The sequence below is a fragment of the Primulina huaijiensis genome, chromosome 5, assembly GCF_012295235.1.
Source record: "Primulina huaijiensis isolate GDHJ02 chromosome 5, ASM1229523v2, whole genome shotgun sequence".
In the NCBI taxonomy this organism is placed as follows: domain Eukaryota; kingdom Viridiplantae; phylum Streptophyta; class Magnoliopsida; order Lamiales; family Gesneriaceae; genus Primulina; species Primulina huaijiensis.
In genome coordinates, this window is record NC_133310.1 from 3,695,895 (window position 1) to 3,709,125 (window position 13,231).

At 37.3% G+C, this 13,231-nt stretch overlaps 1 protein-coding gene and 2 pseudogenes across 1 annotated transcript; 2 read left to right on the forward strand and 1 right to left on the reverse strand.

Moving 5' to 3' along the window:
• Window positions 1–1,584: 1,584 nt before the first annotated feature.
• On the forward strand, window positions 1,585–3,873 carry LOC140976416 (proline-rich receptor-like protein kinase PERK1; annotated as a pseudogene).
• A 336-nt stretch (window positions 3,874–4,209) lies between these two features.
• Window positions 4,210–11,550, reverse strand: LOC140976414 (subtilisin-like protease SBT6.1). Its single transcript, XM_073440546.1, has 10 exons — window positions 10,958–11,550; window positions 9,607–9,735; window positions 9,355–9,507; window positions 8,854–8,970; window positions 7,871–8,055; window positions 6,842–7,105; window positions 5,698–6,766; window positions 4,769–5,266; window positions 4,600–4,660; window positions 4,210–4,501 (listed from the first exon to the last, which is right to left on the reverse strand). Exons 1-10 carry the CDS (start codon window positions 11,450–11,452, stop codon window positions 4,410–4,412), a joined length of 3,063 nt encoding a protein of 1,020 aa, XP_073296647.1. The 5' UTR covers window positions 11,453–11,550; the 3' UTR covers window positions 4,210–4,409.
• A 620-nt stretch (window positions 11,551–12,170) lies between these two features.
• Window positions 12,171–13,231, forward strand: LOC140977452 (uncharacterized; annotated as a pseudogene).

A 13,231-nucleotide genomic window follows, 5' to 3' on the forward strand; every position in this document is an offset into this window, starting at 1 on the left:
GTCCAGTCACAGGAAATACTCATGTTGTTCTATGTAAATTTCTTCTTCTAAATCTCCATTTAGAAAATATGTCTTTACATCTATTTGACGTACTTCAAGATTCAGCAGGGCTGCTATCGCAATCATGACACAGATAGAGGTTATTCTCGTTATAGGAGAACAATTGTCAAAGTAATCAAGTCTTTCTCGTTGATGGCAACCCTTATTATCAATATGACTTTATACTTATCTATGGCTCCATCTGATTTCATTTTTTATTTGAAAATCCATTTACAGCATAGTGGTTTGCTTTTCGAAAGAAGATCCACTAATCCCATGTATGTTTTTGTAAAATAGATTCTATTTCGGAATTGATAGCCTCTTTCCATCGAGCCCTTCAGATGAAACTGCTTCCTTGAAGCTTTGAGGTTCACTTTCCATTATAAAAGTGATGAAATCCGGATCAAAAGATTTCTCTGTCGTAACTCTCTTACTACGTTTAGGTTCAACCTCATGGTTAAACTTTTGTTCTTTTCCAATTGTCTTATGTGTTCTTTTGAATGAACTTGGTTCTCCTTATATTTGCATGGAAACACATGTTCAAAGAACGAAACATTTCTTGATTCCATATGGTAAACAGCTTCCTCCCACATATTTTGTGATAAACCAGAACTTAATAACAATGCAATAATTATTTCTTTCAAGGTACGATTATTTCTTTCTGCAATGCCATTTTGGTGAAAAGAATAAGGTCTGGTTCTTTCGTCATCGATACCATGTTGAACACAAAACTCAGCAAATGGTGATTCTTATTCATCTCCACGATCACTTTTTAACACCTTAAATTTCTTGTTAACTTGGTTTTCAACTTCACTTTTATAGTAGAAATTTTTTTTAATTACTTCATCTTTACTTTTAAGAAGTTACGCATAACAAAATTTTGTGCTATCATAAACAAAATTAATAAATTATTTATTTTAACCACTTGTTTGCACTCTTTTTAAATCACATATATCATTGAGAATTAGATCAAATGGTTCACTATTTCTTTCAATGGTTTGAAAAGATGATGCAATTAGTTTTGTCTCAACACAAGTTTCGCATTTGTGTTGTTTATCAATTTGGAATGCATGAATGTTTTTCATTTTAATTAGTCTACGAATTATATTATAATTAACGTGTCCAAGTCTACCATGCTACAAACAAGAAGACTCAAGCAAAGTAAGCAAAAATATTAGCTTTATTAATCACATGTTTAATAGTCATTACATTGAGTTTGAACAGACCATGATTTACATAACATTTGCCAACAAAAATTCCACTTTTAGACAAAACCTTATCTGACTAAAAAATAATGCAAAAACCATGTTTGTTAAAAAGCGACCTAGACACTAAGTTCTTAAAGATGTCTGACACATACAACACATTGTTCAGAATTAGCTCTTTTTCATATGTCATAATTAGAACAACTTTTTCTTGACATCGTTTTGGTACATGTCTCTGTTTGTTCTTGGATGACATTCCACCCGTATGACTGTAACTCAATATAAGCTGCTAATATTATTTTATTGTACGAGACACTCTTCTTCCACATTTAACAATCCACTCTTCAAGATCATAAAGTACTTATCTAATTTACATTCAAAACGAAAAAAGCACAGTAAGAATATCGACGGGGCTTGTTGTGGGGAAGGCTGTAGGAGGTGTTGTGATGCTGTATTGAGTCTACTGTTTATATCCTACAAGAAGAAGACAACACTTAATTACTATGTACGTCCACCGCAACCACTTGGCCCCAAAGGCAATTGCTTGCTTTGTAAGGTCAGAAGATGAACTCTTGATTCCTAGAACTCATCAAAAGTTCCAACTTTATGGTTTGTTCATCGTCATCATGTTGATATAGTATGGTTGTTGCTCACTCTGAATTTCTTGGTTGTTTCCCAGCTGATCCTTACGGTAATCCGGTACAGCATTATCAGTATAACATCCCCCCCCACCTGTTGATCATGTCGTCCAAATCCCTCCTAAGCCTTCTCCACCGCCGGGTGGTGCATCAAGACCGCCGCACTCAGCAGTACGTTCCTCTTCACCTCGACCACCCCCTCCTCCTCCCGTGAGTAGCAATGGAGGTTCTGGTTCCAAATATTTAGGCCCCGAAACTCCTCTTCCGCCTCCTTCACCTCGAATTGCGTTGGGTATTACGAAAAGTACATTACATATGAAGAACTGTTGATGGCAACGGATGGATTCTCAACAGCCAATCTTCAAGGGCAAGGTGGCTTCGGTTATGTGCACAAGGGAGTCCTTCGAAATGGCAAAGAGGTAGCAGTAAAGCAGCTAAAGGCTTGAAGTGGACAAGGGGAGCGTGAATTCCAGGCCAAAGTTGAGATTATCAGCAGAGTGCACCACAAGCATCTTGTTTCATTGGTTGGATACTGCAGCACTGGGTCGCAGAGACCTACAATGGATTGGCTCACGCGATTGAAGATTGCTCTAGGGGCTGCAAAAGGACTTTCATATCTGCATGAGGATTGTGAGTTTTTCTTTCATGAATTTCTACAGATTATTCAAAATATGGAAAAATGGAGAACATGTTTTTCTTTGGTCAAAATAAGTTAAATGTTCAAATTAAATTTTTTGAATCAGGTCATCCAAAAATCATACATAGGGACATCAAGGCTTCTAATATTCTTTTGGATTTTAACTTTGAAGCAAAGGTATTATGTTTGAGTTTCATGATTGCATTCTAACTCTGATCCTGTCCTATGGTTCCGATCTTGATTCCCACTTTTTCTAACGAGGGGTTAAATCTCGCTAGAGCATTTCAAAAACCAAACTTTGAGCTTAAATTGAATAATGTGAGATTTATCCTCTATTGCAAACGAAAAAAAACTTTGCCAACCACTGCTTTTCTCAGGTTGCGGATTTTGGCCTCGCTAAGTTTTCTTCTGATGCCAATACTCATGTCTCGATGCGGGTTATGGGAACTTTTGGGTATGACCAACTTCTTTCGGCTTTCTTATTAATTTACTGTGCCATGTTTATTCATCATCTTCACAGAAGCTTCAATTCTAATCTAGTTGGGGTCGTCTACGATGAGTCCAAGTTCCAAATCAGGAAAACATTAACTTGCCTTGTCTGAAGTATATACCTGTTTCTCAATACTGGTTCTACATTCTCATTTTAGTTTGATGATAATTTTGGAGCACTTAGTAGTTGTGTATTCACTGGTAATATACATAAATAAAATTGTGATATAGGCTAGGCCATTGCTCACTCGAGCTCTGGACGATGGAAATTTTGATGCTCTTGTTGATTCACGGTTGCAAAATGGTTACCATCAAAATGAGATGGCTCGCGTTGTAGCCTGTGCTGCTGCTTGTGTTTGCCATTCAGCAAGGCGTCGGCCAAGAATGAGCCAGGTAAATGGATTTCCCAAAGATGGAAGTACTTGTTCAAATCATTCAGGTCGAACACTTCCACAAATTTGGCATTCATGAGAGCAACTGGTTTTTGGCAAATTACTTAAAACTTTTAGAAACAAACAGTGTTCTAATTTATAGTCAAGGAAAAATATGAATCCGAGCAGGTTGTAAGGGCGTTGGAAGGAGATGTTTTCTTGTCTGATCTGAACGAAGGAATCAGACCTGGACACAGCTGTGTATGGATCTTATGGAAGTTCAGACTATGACACTGCACAATACAATGACGACTTGAAAAAAATCAAGAAAATGGCACCGGCAAGCGGAGAATATGGGAGCAGCGACCAGTATAGCAATCCAACCAGTGAATATGGATTATATCCGTCTGGTTCCACTGGTGAAGGCCAACAAACTAGAGAAATGGAAATGGGAAAGATGAAGAAGGATGCTCGAGGAGAGTGACGACTGATGCCAGCTTAAATTGAAAAAAAAGGAAATGATTCACCAATACATATAGCGATGAAAAGTACAAGTTTGTGGGAAAAAAATGGCGAAATTAAAAAAAGCGCGTGAGCGTATTGGTTGAGAAAAAGAATATATATGTATAATATAATATAATGATTGATGTAGCTTATTCTTTACTACCATACCAAAGTTGCCAGACCATAAAACTCCTAATTTTACCAGAGCAAAAAACATATTACATATAACATACTGCAAATTCTAAGCGGCAATTGCTCAAAGACTTGCGTTTTCATTTCCTAACAAAATAAACCATTTCAGAAAATATTTCCTATTGTCCATCAAACGACAATCATATGTGCATTAGTGACTGAAAATAAAATACTTTCTTCGTACAAAATTAACGAGTAGCCCTTGGTAAAATATATGACCATCGATACAAACTGATTCCGGCAATTAGAGCTACCCAAGAATGTCATAATACACTAGGAAAAACTTGTGTACTCACTTGTAAAATGTCTTCATTTTCTAATTCTGTATCGAAAACTAAGGGATAGTTAAACGAGAAGAACCTGATCCTTTTCTCCTCCTCCGGCCTTTCTGCCTAATTTTCCAAAAACTGCAGAGGAGCAGAAACCCTGCAAAACAGCAGAACAAAATTTTTAAAGCCCAACCACAGGAATGGGCCAACAAATCATCCATCGACATGGGAAATCGGCCAATGATGCTCACTCACCAGCAACAGCAACAACAACAGGGATAAGCCAATGGCTGGCAACTAATTCCGGTAAATCGAGCTGCAAACAAAGTTAAATTGATAGTAACCTTCAGTCAGTGCAGTACCAATTACTGTTCATGATAACTAACTAAATTTAGAGCAGTCATGTCAAAAGTATGGTTCTTACATCATTTCTATATAAATAGTGCAGGTATCGGTTCCCTGAAGGATCTTCATCATCTTTCTCAGTTGACTTAGAGTTACTAAAAATTGGAATCTCACGAGTAAAATTCAAACCTCCGCCCAAATCAATGCCAGCATAGCCAGGCAATCTACGATTTCTTCCTCTGACATGCAAAGCATAACCTTTTGTTCCCCTTACCTCAAATCTTGAGTCACTACCGCAGATCAACTCTTTCCCAACAACCCTGGAGTATGCTGAGAAATTTACATCAGTTCTACGGGAGGGTAATTGATTATCATTCAGGTATAGTGGTTGATCTTGTCTACTTGAATCTGAGAAGAGAACTGGATCTTTTATGTTTTTGGCAGTAAAATCAAGTATTTTTTTCAGGAGCCAATAACAATTTGTAACCATATGGCTGCTGTCCAAACAATTTGAATCTCCATAGACTGCAATTCGTCCACCAGCAACCTCCAAGAGACCAAGAATAGGGGAATCGGCCTGCATTGATCAGAACTCATCATTAAGAACAGAAACGGAGAAGGGAATTTCAAATCATGCTATGGATCTTAAAAAGAAAAGAAAATCATAACACACAAACAACATACTAAGATATTAAATAGAAAGAAGGCCAGTCTTGAGATTAACTGATTCCCCAACAAAAGTTTAGCCAGAGAAAACTCAAACCATGTGAAAGAAAAGTGACAGGAAGTGAGCGATTTACACAATATTCAGGCGTATGGTCATCTAGCCAAACGTTTATCATCACATCAGAGGTGTATTGGAAGGACACTCAAACAATTATATAGTTCAAATAAATTTGGAACGTATTGATGGCCATAATTTCATCTTAATTACCAGCCATCCAGTTCTTGTGACCCTTTCAAAGATGACAATTTAAGAGAGATCAAGAACAAACCACATCAACTCACCTTACTCATACCAGACAAAAGAAAATTCTGGGTCGCACCACTTTCTGAGCTATCCAGGAAAGGGAAACTGTGCAAGTATCCTCCTCCAGGAAACTTCACGATATCAGTTCCAGATGCATATCGACTCTGCTCGGTATTAATCACAAAATCACCATTCAGAATCTTATCTCCAAAAGCAATTCCAAATGGGGCCAAGAGATCATTCAGCGCTGGCACATTTGCACCTCCAGTGACTGGAGTCCACCAGCTTCTCGTGTTATCATCAAAAAACTTCATTTTCATCATAGAATCCACATTGTACCAATCAGCAAACACTGCAATACCTAGTCCATCATTAATGACATCATCTCTCAATTTTTTCAGTTCTTCAGGAAAGTATTCATCCTCAAGATCCACTAACAAAAGCGTTCCATATTGATGAGCATCAAAACAAGTAAAGGGTGAACCCAGAGTTTCCACATAATATCCTGCATCTCTCAACATGTTAAACATGATGTGGAAATTTGTATGGAGGTGGTCCCCATGCCAGTCAAGGATGTCATTCCTAACATCCAAGGAATCTCTTGGGATATATCCAGGAGGGTATTTGATACTATGAAATTGATCCCATAGGATCCTTACTGATCTTGCAGGAGTAGGAGCAACTTTTAGTTTCAATTGAAGTATACATGTACTTCTTCGAGGGTTTTTCTCTCCTTGAGCAGGTGGGCTGTAGATGTCAACAGTTACATTACCCTCAATTTGCCCAGAAAAATGTGCCCCTTCATCTTTGATTTGCATGTGAAGTGCCAGATAACCAGTCCATGGCCAAATAACATTAGAGTGGGTGAAGTGAATGCTGAGAAGATTGCCTTCCTCATTTGTAGGATGCCAAGATGGAGGACTTTCAACATAACCAATTACACCCATTCCATTCAAAATGGTGGTATTAAATATCACAGGCATGGCCCCTGAATACAGAGGTTGACGGCAGAAAGGCCAAGAATAAGGGCAATCCATGTTGTTGAGGACACTGGGAAATATGCTAGCTCGAGGTTCATAGTTCTTTAAAATTTCATATGATTCCAGCCTGACACAATTCAGCATCAGCATTAAGAATTTGACAATCAAATATTATGTTATAATGCTATTCAAATTTACTTACAGATCAACCCTTCCTGCCCCCTGCTCATACATGTTCGGACCTAAGAGCTTTGAAGCACCTTCAACCAGCGCTTGTTTCATACTGGCAGGGTTTATAATCTCTTTTCTCTTGTCGTCAGGAATGACACTAACAAGAAGGCAAACTATTCCAGCAACCACAGGACTTGCTACACTGGTTCCAGATAAGCTTTTACAACCTCTACTAATTTTGGATCCCATTATTTCTCGTCCATAAGCAACAATATCAGGTTTAATGCGACCGTACCTATTAAAAAAAGGTGTCCTCATCACAAATCCATGATACCCACCATAAATAAGTTACATGCAGTGAATTGTTCAATCATTGGTAGATCCTCAATCACAATGATTACGATGAACTACTACGGTAATAGTTTCACAATCACATATGTTTTACACACACTGTGAATGATGATTAGAACATGATGACCAACTGCCTACGAACTTGTCATGCCCAAACATCTTTCTATTCACATACTAGCCTCTCCCCTCACCCCCCTCCCTCCCCCAACTTCTCATGCTCCACAATATATTCAGCCTGTATATCATTTGAAAGGATGCTTAAAGAACTCAATAGATAATCTAAGAGAAGAAGTATCTCTGAACAATGTTGTGGGATGGCTTTCCAGGTGTTAACACTTCAAAGTACAAGAATTTTACAATAGTTGAGATGAGTAAAAACTTTAATCCTAAAAAGGGGTAATCAACTTTGAATGAAAATGAAATCGTTTCAACATTCACATCTACACATTTGGTACATGTCCCTAAGAAAAATGCTGTCTCACAAAACATCTTAACATGCGATCATGTTCGACCTCAGATTAAAAAAAATATTCAGGCATAAAAGGATTGCATGATCATTTTTATCTATGTCTATCAATGGAACTGGCAAAATTCTCTGAATATCATCTCAAAAAAGAAAACAAAATCCATAATCACTTGTAATCAAAAGAATGAAAGATTAAAAAAACAAAAGTCAGGAGCGTAGACAGAAGAAATGAAGATACAGTACCCATGAGGAATCTCCCAAGTACTCATGCCACGTGAAGAAAATGATGCTATGTGATCATTATAATCAATGCCACCAATACCAATAACATCACTTTGATCAGCAGGATTGTTCAGAGTTCCATAAAGCGGTCCATCGTTTCCAATCGCTGATACCATGATAATATTATTAGCTGTAATTTCCCAAACCTAGTAAAAACAAGAACAAGAACCAACAATAATTTTAATCAACAGAATAGCCATAAATTCAGATGTTGGATGATATTCCATTCTTAACGTAGAGAAAGACATGCAATGTTTCTAAAGCAAGAAAACTTGTTTGCTAAATAAGAAATGATCTCTTTTTTACGAGCTGTCGATAAACTCATTCTTCGATGAAATGCAGAATGTTTGATACATAAAGTCAATCCGGATCGGACAGACTTTTTCAAGAGAATATTCAGTGCTCATATAGATGAATGCCATGGGAACAATTCTAATTATTCCAGTCTGTTTACTTTTATTGTACTCTATTTATTTACAATTACAACACATTCCTCATGTCTAAATCTCTATTCATTGGCAAGTCTAACACCACATAGTTCAATCTCAAATTAATCATGCAACTGAATTCAGGTAAGATAGATCTTTAAAACAAGCATAGTGCAGTTAGCTAAATCCATAAATGGATTGGAATGCGAGAAAAAACTCGATATCATAACATGAAGTGAATATCCATAAATGGTCTATATCGCTGGAGAAATCCAACAACATAGTATGAAGAAAACATGGTTTAATGAATCAATTCCAGACCATATACTACTTCAGTTTTTTCCAAGATCTCTTGAACAGAGAGCACAAAACCAGAGGAAAAAAATGTTAAGTAGCTAAAAGTTTTTAGGGGAAAGTACATAAATTGAAGCCGCAAAAAATTCTGAATATTATCATCATAGACACCGGTCAGAAAAAAAGTGTTGAAGCAAAACCAAAAGGTCAATGCAGTTTGACCTTCTCAATAAACGGGAGATCAAGATAATCAGGTCCACCGATACTCAAATTCAGCACATCCATCTTGAGTGCAATAGCATAATTGAATGCATCAAGGAACCATGATGTGTACGAGACCTGCAATGAGCTGAAAAAGTTTCTCATAAACTTCCTTAGCATGTTTCCAAGTAATAATAAGAAATGGAAACATTTGCAGAAGAAACCATCATGCAAGCTTCAGGAACAAAATAGAGTGGAATGAGCTCCATTCTTTGTTTTCTTGTGATTATTTTTAACCTAAGATTGTAATCTGCGCATGTGCAGAAATTGATTGGATGAATTCAGTCGGATGTATGTTTCTTTGCACATGATTCAACCTTATATTACTTTGCAAATGATTTCAACCACAACAATGAAATTAAACAAAGGTCAGCAATACTTCAAATAAATTTGAGCATGTCTCTTATCATGTTCTTGTAACAAATAGTCACAACATGTTTTGCAGTATACAGTTTCTGTTACCTGTGCATCAGTGAACACACGAAAAGCATAAATCTCAGTGTCTGGAGCAAAACCAAGGCACTCTTCATCTTGACTAGCAATAACACCAGCCACAAATGTCCCATGTCCAAGATTATCATTAAGAGTATCCTCACTGGTCCAATTAGTGCGTTCCTGAATATGGTGAGTCATTATCAACAACTGAAATGAGAAAAAGAAGAAGATGAAAAGGAAACGTGGCATGGAATCTTTTTTCTGTTAGAAAACACAAACCTTTATATTGCGGAAATGTGGGTGATCAGCGCGAATCCCGGTATCAAAAATAGCCATTTTCACTTTAGAGCCAGTATACCCGTTTGACCAGAGGGTATCTGCTCCAAACAGAGATGTAACTTGAGATTTCTGCAATATGGTTAATCACGAAAGGTGAAGATATGTTTAACCAGGGCAATGGAAGTGAAAAAGAGAGACTAATGTTGAGGTGTCCATTTCATAGCCAATTCCCAAGTTACCAAATAGAGGTCTAAAGTATTTACATGTTATTCAGAGCGCTAGGGAAGCAGATAAAACATACCATAAGCAACAGTTCGGAAAGTTTCTCATGTGAATACAAGCGGAAAACAAAGCATGTTGTCCTACAAGTAAGAACTAAACACATAAAATATGAGAACTCCAACAATTTCCTTTTTTCTATGGATAAAAAGGATCTAATTGCTAGTTAAAGGAAAAGAAAACCACCCTCACCAACCTAAGGCATGCCAATAGTACCTTATGACACATTAAGAGAAGATGCATGACAATCCTATTTTTCCAAGTAAAAAAGATGAACAAATAACTGGGTATTTTTATTTAACTCTCTCTTAAACATTCGATATGGTAATCATATATTCGAGCATAAATATTGATTCGTCTTTACTGTTCTATGAATAGATGCTCTGTTCTTCACTGACATACACAAATCTCTGTAACTAAAAATGTTTGCGCCTACTTACACAATCACTCTACTCTACTGATCTCCAACTAACATTTTACAGGTTGGACAAGCCATGAACACTTGAAGAAAGACTTGGCAAAGGACTACGCGGACAAAATTGATTCCAAACTCATTAATGATCATGGTTAATCTGCCAATAAGATTCCATCTACCAAATGTGGAAAAGTAGAAAAAGGCTTCTTCAAGATTTGCAGAAAATCATCAAGACTCCGAAAAAATAACACACATCGAGATCCAACCCATCTAGAGCAACTATCCCTTCCCAAGTTCAGCAAAGATAATGAACTCAAAAGACATGCAAGGCACGAGTTATGTAGAATCAAGACTTCTTTTAACAATTATTCAATTGTATATGAGTATCTCTAGAAGATTTGGTTAAGAGAAAAAAACAACAAAACTCCTTAAACAAGGACATGCATGATTTATCATTTGTGTGGGTGAACTGAGAGTAATGAGCGTATTATTTCCTTTTTCTTCGCCTTATGGTAACAATTTCTATCAGCATTATTTCCATGATGAATAAACTTGCATTCATTTCAGGTTTTATCCAACATTGTCTGTTTGGATGTAATGAAGACATCACGGGACATCAGTTCACAACCAAAAGGCAAAGACATATCAAAAGGTCACCTGCATCAATAGATTCCTCCCCGCGCTGAGTTCGACCCCACTGCCGTTTGCTGAGTAATTCTCAAACGACATGGCGGTTAAAATCTTGCCGGGTCTCTTCTTTCCATCGCCAAAGGCCCAACTTTTCTCGTAAAGAACATCTCTTTGGAAGCTCAAATCCAAGGAAACATCCTTGACCAGCTCCAATTTCATAAACTCCCCGGTCAGTAAGTCAACAAAACCTTGCCGGATTGCCACTAACGCAAAATCCGTTGGAAACTGCATGGCTGGGTTGTTCCTCCCAACCCATTCCCACCCTTTTGATTTGACATTGCGTGCAAGATATTCCCTGAATTCATCAGCTTTCTTGTACTGAATGAATCGGATAATGAAATTATCGGCACGGGGTTGCGTAGAAGTTTGGGTGGTGCCGGAGTAGAGGAGCTGGTACGCGCAGATGGAGAAGAGGAGGCAGATAAAAGAGACGGAGAAGTGGGAGAGGGGAAGGCGGATCATGGCGGCAGAAATCCCTCATGTGCCGAGGGAGACGAATGGGGTTTCAGAGTGAGGAGGGAATGATCCTGCTTGTACAAAATCCAATTCAACGGGATCGATTCATTATTTTCTAAATAATAAATTAATATTCCCATCAACCCAAATATAATATCATTTCGTCATTAAATTGATTGAATTAAATTTTCAAATCTAAATTAATACAGTTCATATGTTAACTTATTGACATCTCATAAATTTAAAGTCAGTATAATTCTTTTAAAATAGAAAATACTAATATAATATAAAATAATTGTCTTTAATCATTGCATAATTTTTTCGCTCGTATTGCATATTGCTTCGCGGGCTTTACTCAATCGATCGAGTTAATTCTTTCGATACAACATAGGTTATTGAAGCGCGCATCTTTCAAAAATGGAACATGGGAATATAACCAGCACTTCTCTGGAGTATACATAGCCAATTTTGTGGGAAAATTTCTTGATTGTTTCTGTTTTTCTTTCAAACTCTCTTCTTACTAAAGTTTAAGAGAAGATGTCACTCGTCACTTTTGTGTGGGTATTGTTATCAAATGTTTGGCTTGATATGCATTTTGTATCATTGGAGTATTTAATGATCAAAGATACAAAATTTTCAATGTACTTGTGTTATCTGTATTCACTTTTACATTCAAAGGGTGATTCACCTTTTCAATTTTGAGTTTCTTTTGTGGTAAACTTTATTTGCATATTGGTTCAAAATTTTCTATGCCTTGATCACTTTATCAAATACGTGGTTCACCGTAGAGGATGCGCTCACAAAAGAGAGACAATTACCTTCTTATTCTGCCAAGACTTCTAGCACTGTACCCTCTTGCACCATTTGCTTGAGCAACGATTGCTGCCAAACAGTTCGATCAAGAACCAAAGTGATGAATATTTTGATCGAAAGGGGGAAGCCTCGTGAAGTGCATTCAGTTTTTAATGCTTTAACAGAAGAAGGCCACAGGCCATCTCTTCTCACATGCATTACCGTTTTAACAGCACCCGATTGTCCAGAAACGTTTGAAGTCCATTCCTTCTCTTTGAAACATTCCTTCTCTTCTGTCTAAAGTGGAACAAAGTGGCCTCAAACCTGACTCTATATTCTTCAATGCATGGATCAATGCATTCTGAATCTGGGAATATCAAGGAAGCGATGAAAATATTCCATGAATTGAGAGAGAAAGGGTGTAAGCCGACCACCAGCAATTTAATACCTTAATTAAAGTTTTTGGGATCATTGGTAAGCCCGAGGAATTTTTGAAGCTATTGGAGATAATGTTGAAGGAAGACGATGTGAAACCGAATGACAGGACATACAATATACTTGTTCGAGCTTGGTGTAACAAAGGAAACATCTGACAAGCATGGAAAATAGTCAATTAGATGGTGGTTTCTGGTGGTGTGAAACCTGATACTGTGACGTATAACATGATCGCAAAGGCTTATGCAGAGAAAGAGGAAACCAGCATAGCCGAATCTATGATTTTTCAGGTGCAAATTTCCAAGGTGCAGCCAAATGAGCGTACATGTGGTATCATTGTAAATGGTTATTGTAATGAAGGAAACCTCGCAGATGCAATGGCATTTGTTTTTAGGATGAAGAATCTTGGAGCGCAACCAAATCTTATTGTTTTCAACTCACTTATCAAAGGATATTTGGACAAAGTTGATACTGATGGAGTACACGAGGTAAACCTTCTAGTTTCGATGATCACGTGATTGAATTCTCATTTTTGTGGAATGTTTCTCCTTGTTTGTA

Bases quoted from the DNA above. Each gene is read 5' to 3' on its own strand.
- LOC140976414 (XM_073440546.1), bottom strand. From the start codon at position 11,452: ATGATCCGCCTTCCCCTCTCCCACTTCTCCGTCTCTTTTATCTGCCTC. The intron at 9,508-9,606 runs GTTTGTGTTTTC...CACCATATTCAG, and splicing joins CACATTTCCGCAATATAAAG to GAACGCACTAATTGGACCAG. The intron at 8,971-9,354 runs GTAACAGAAACT...AGCTCATTGCAG, and splicing joins GTGTGTTCACTGATGCACAG to GTCTCGTACACATCATGGTT.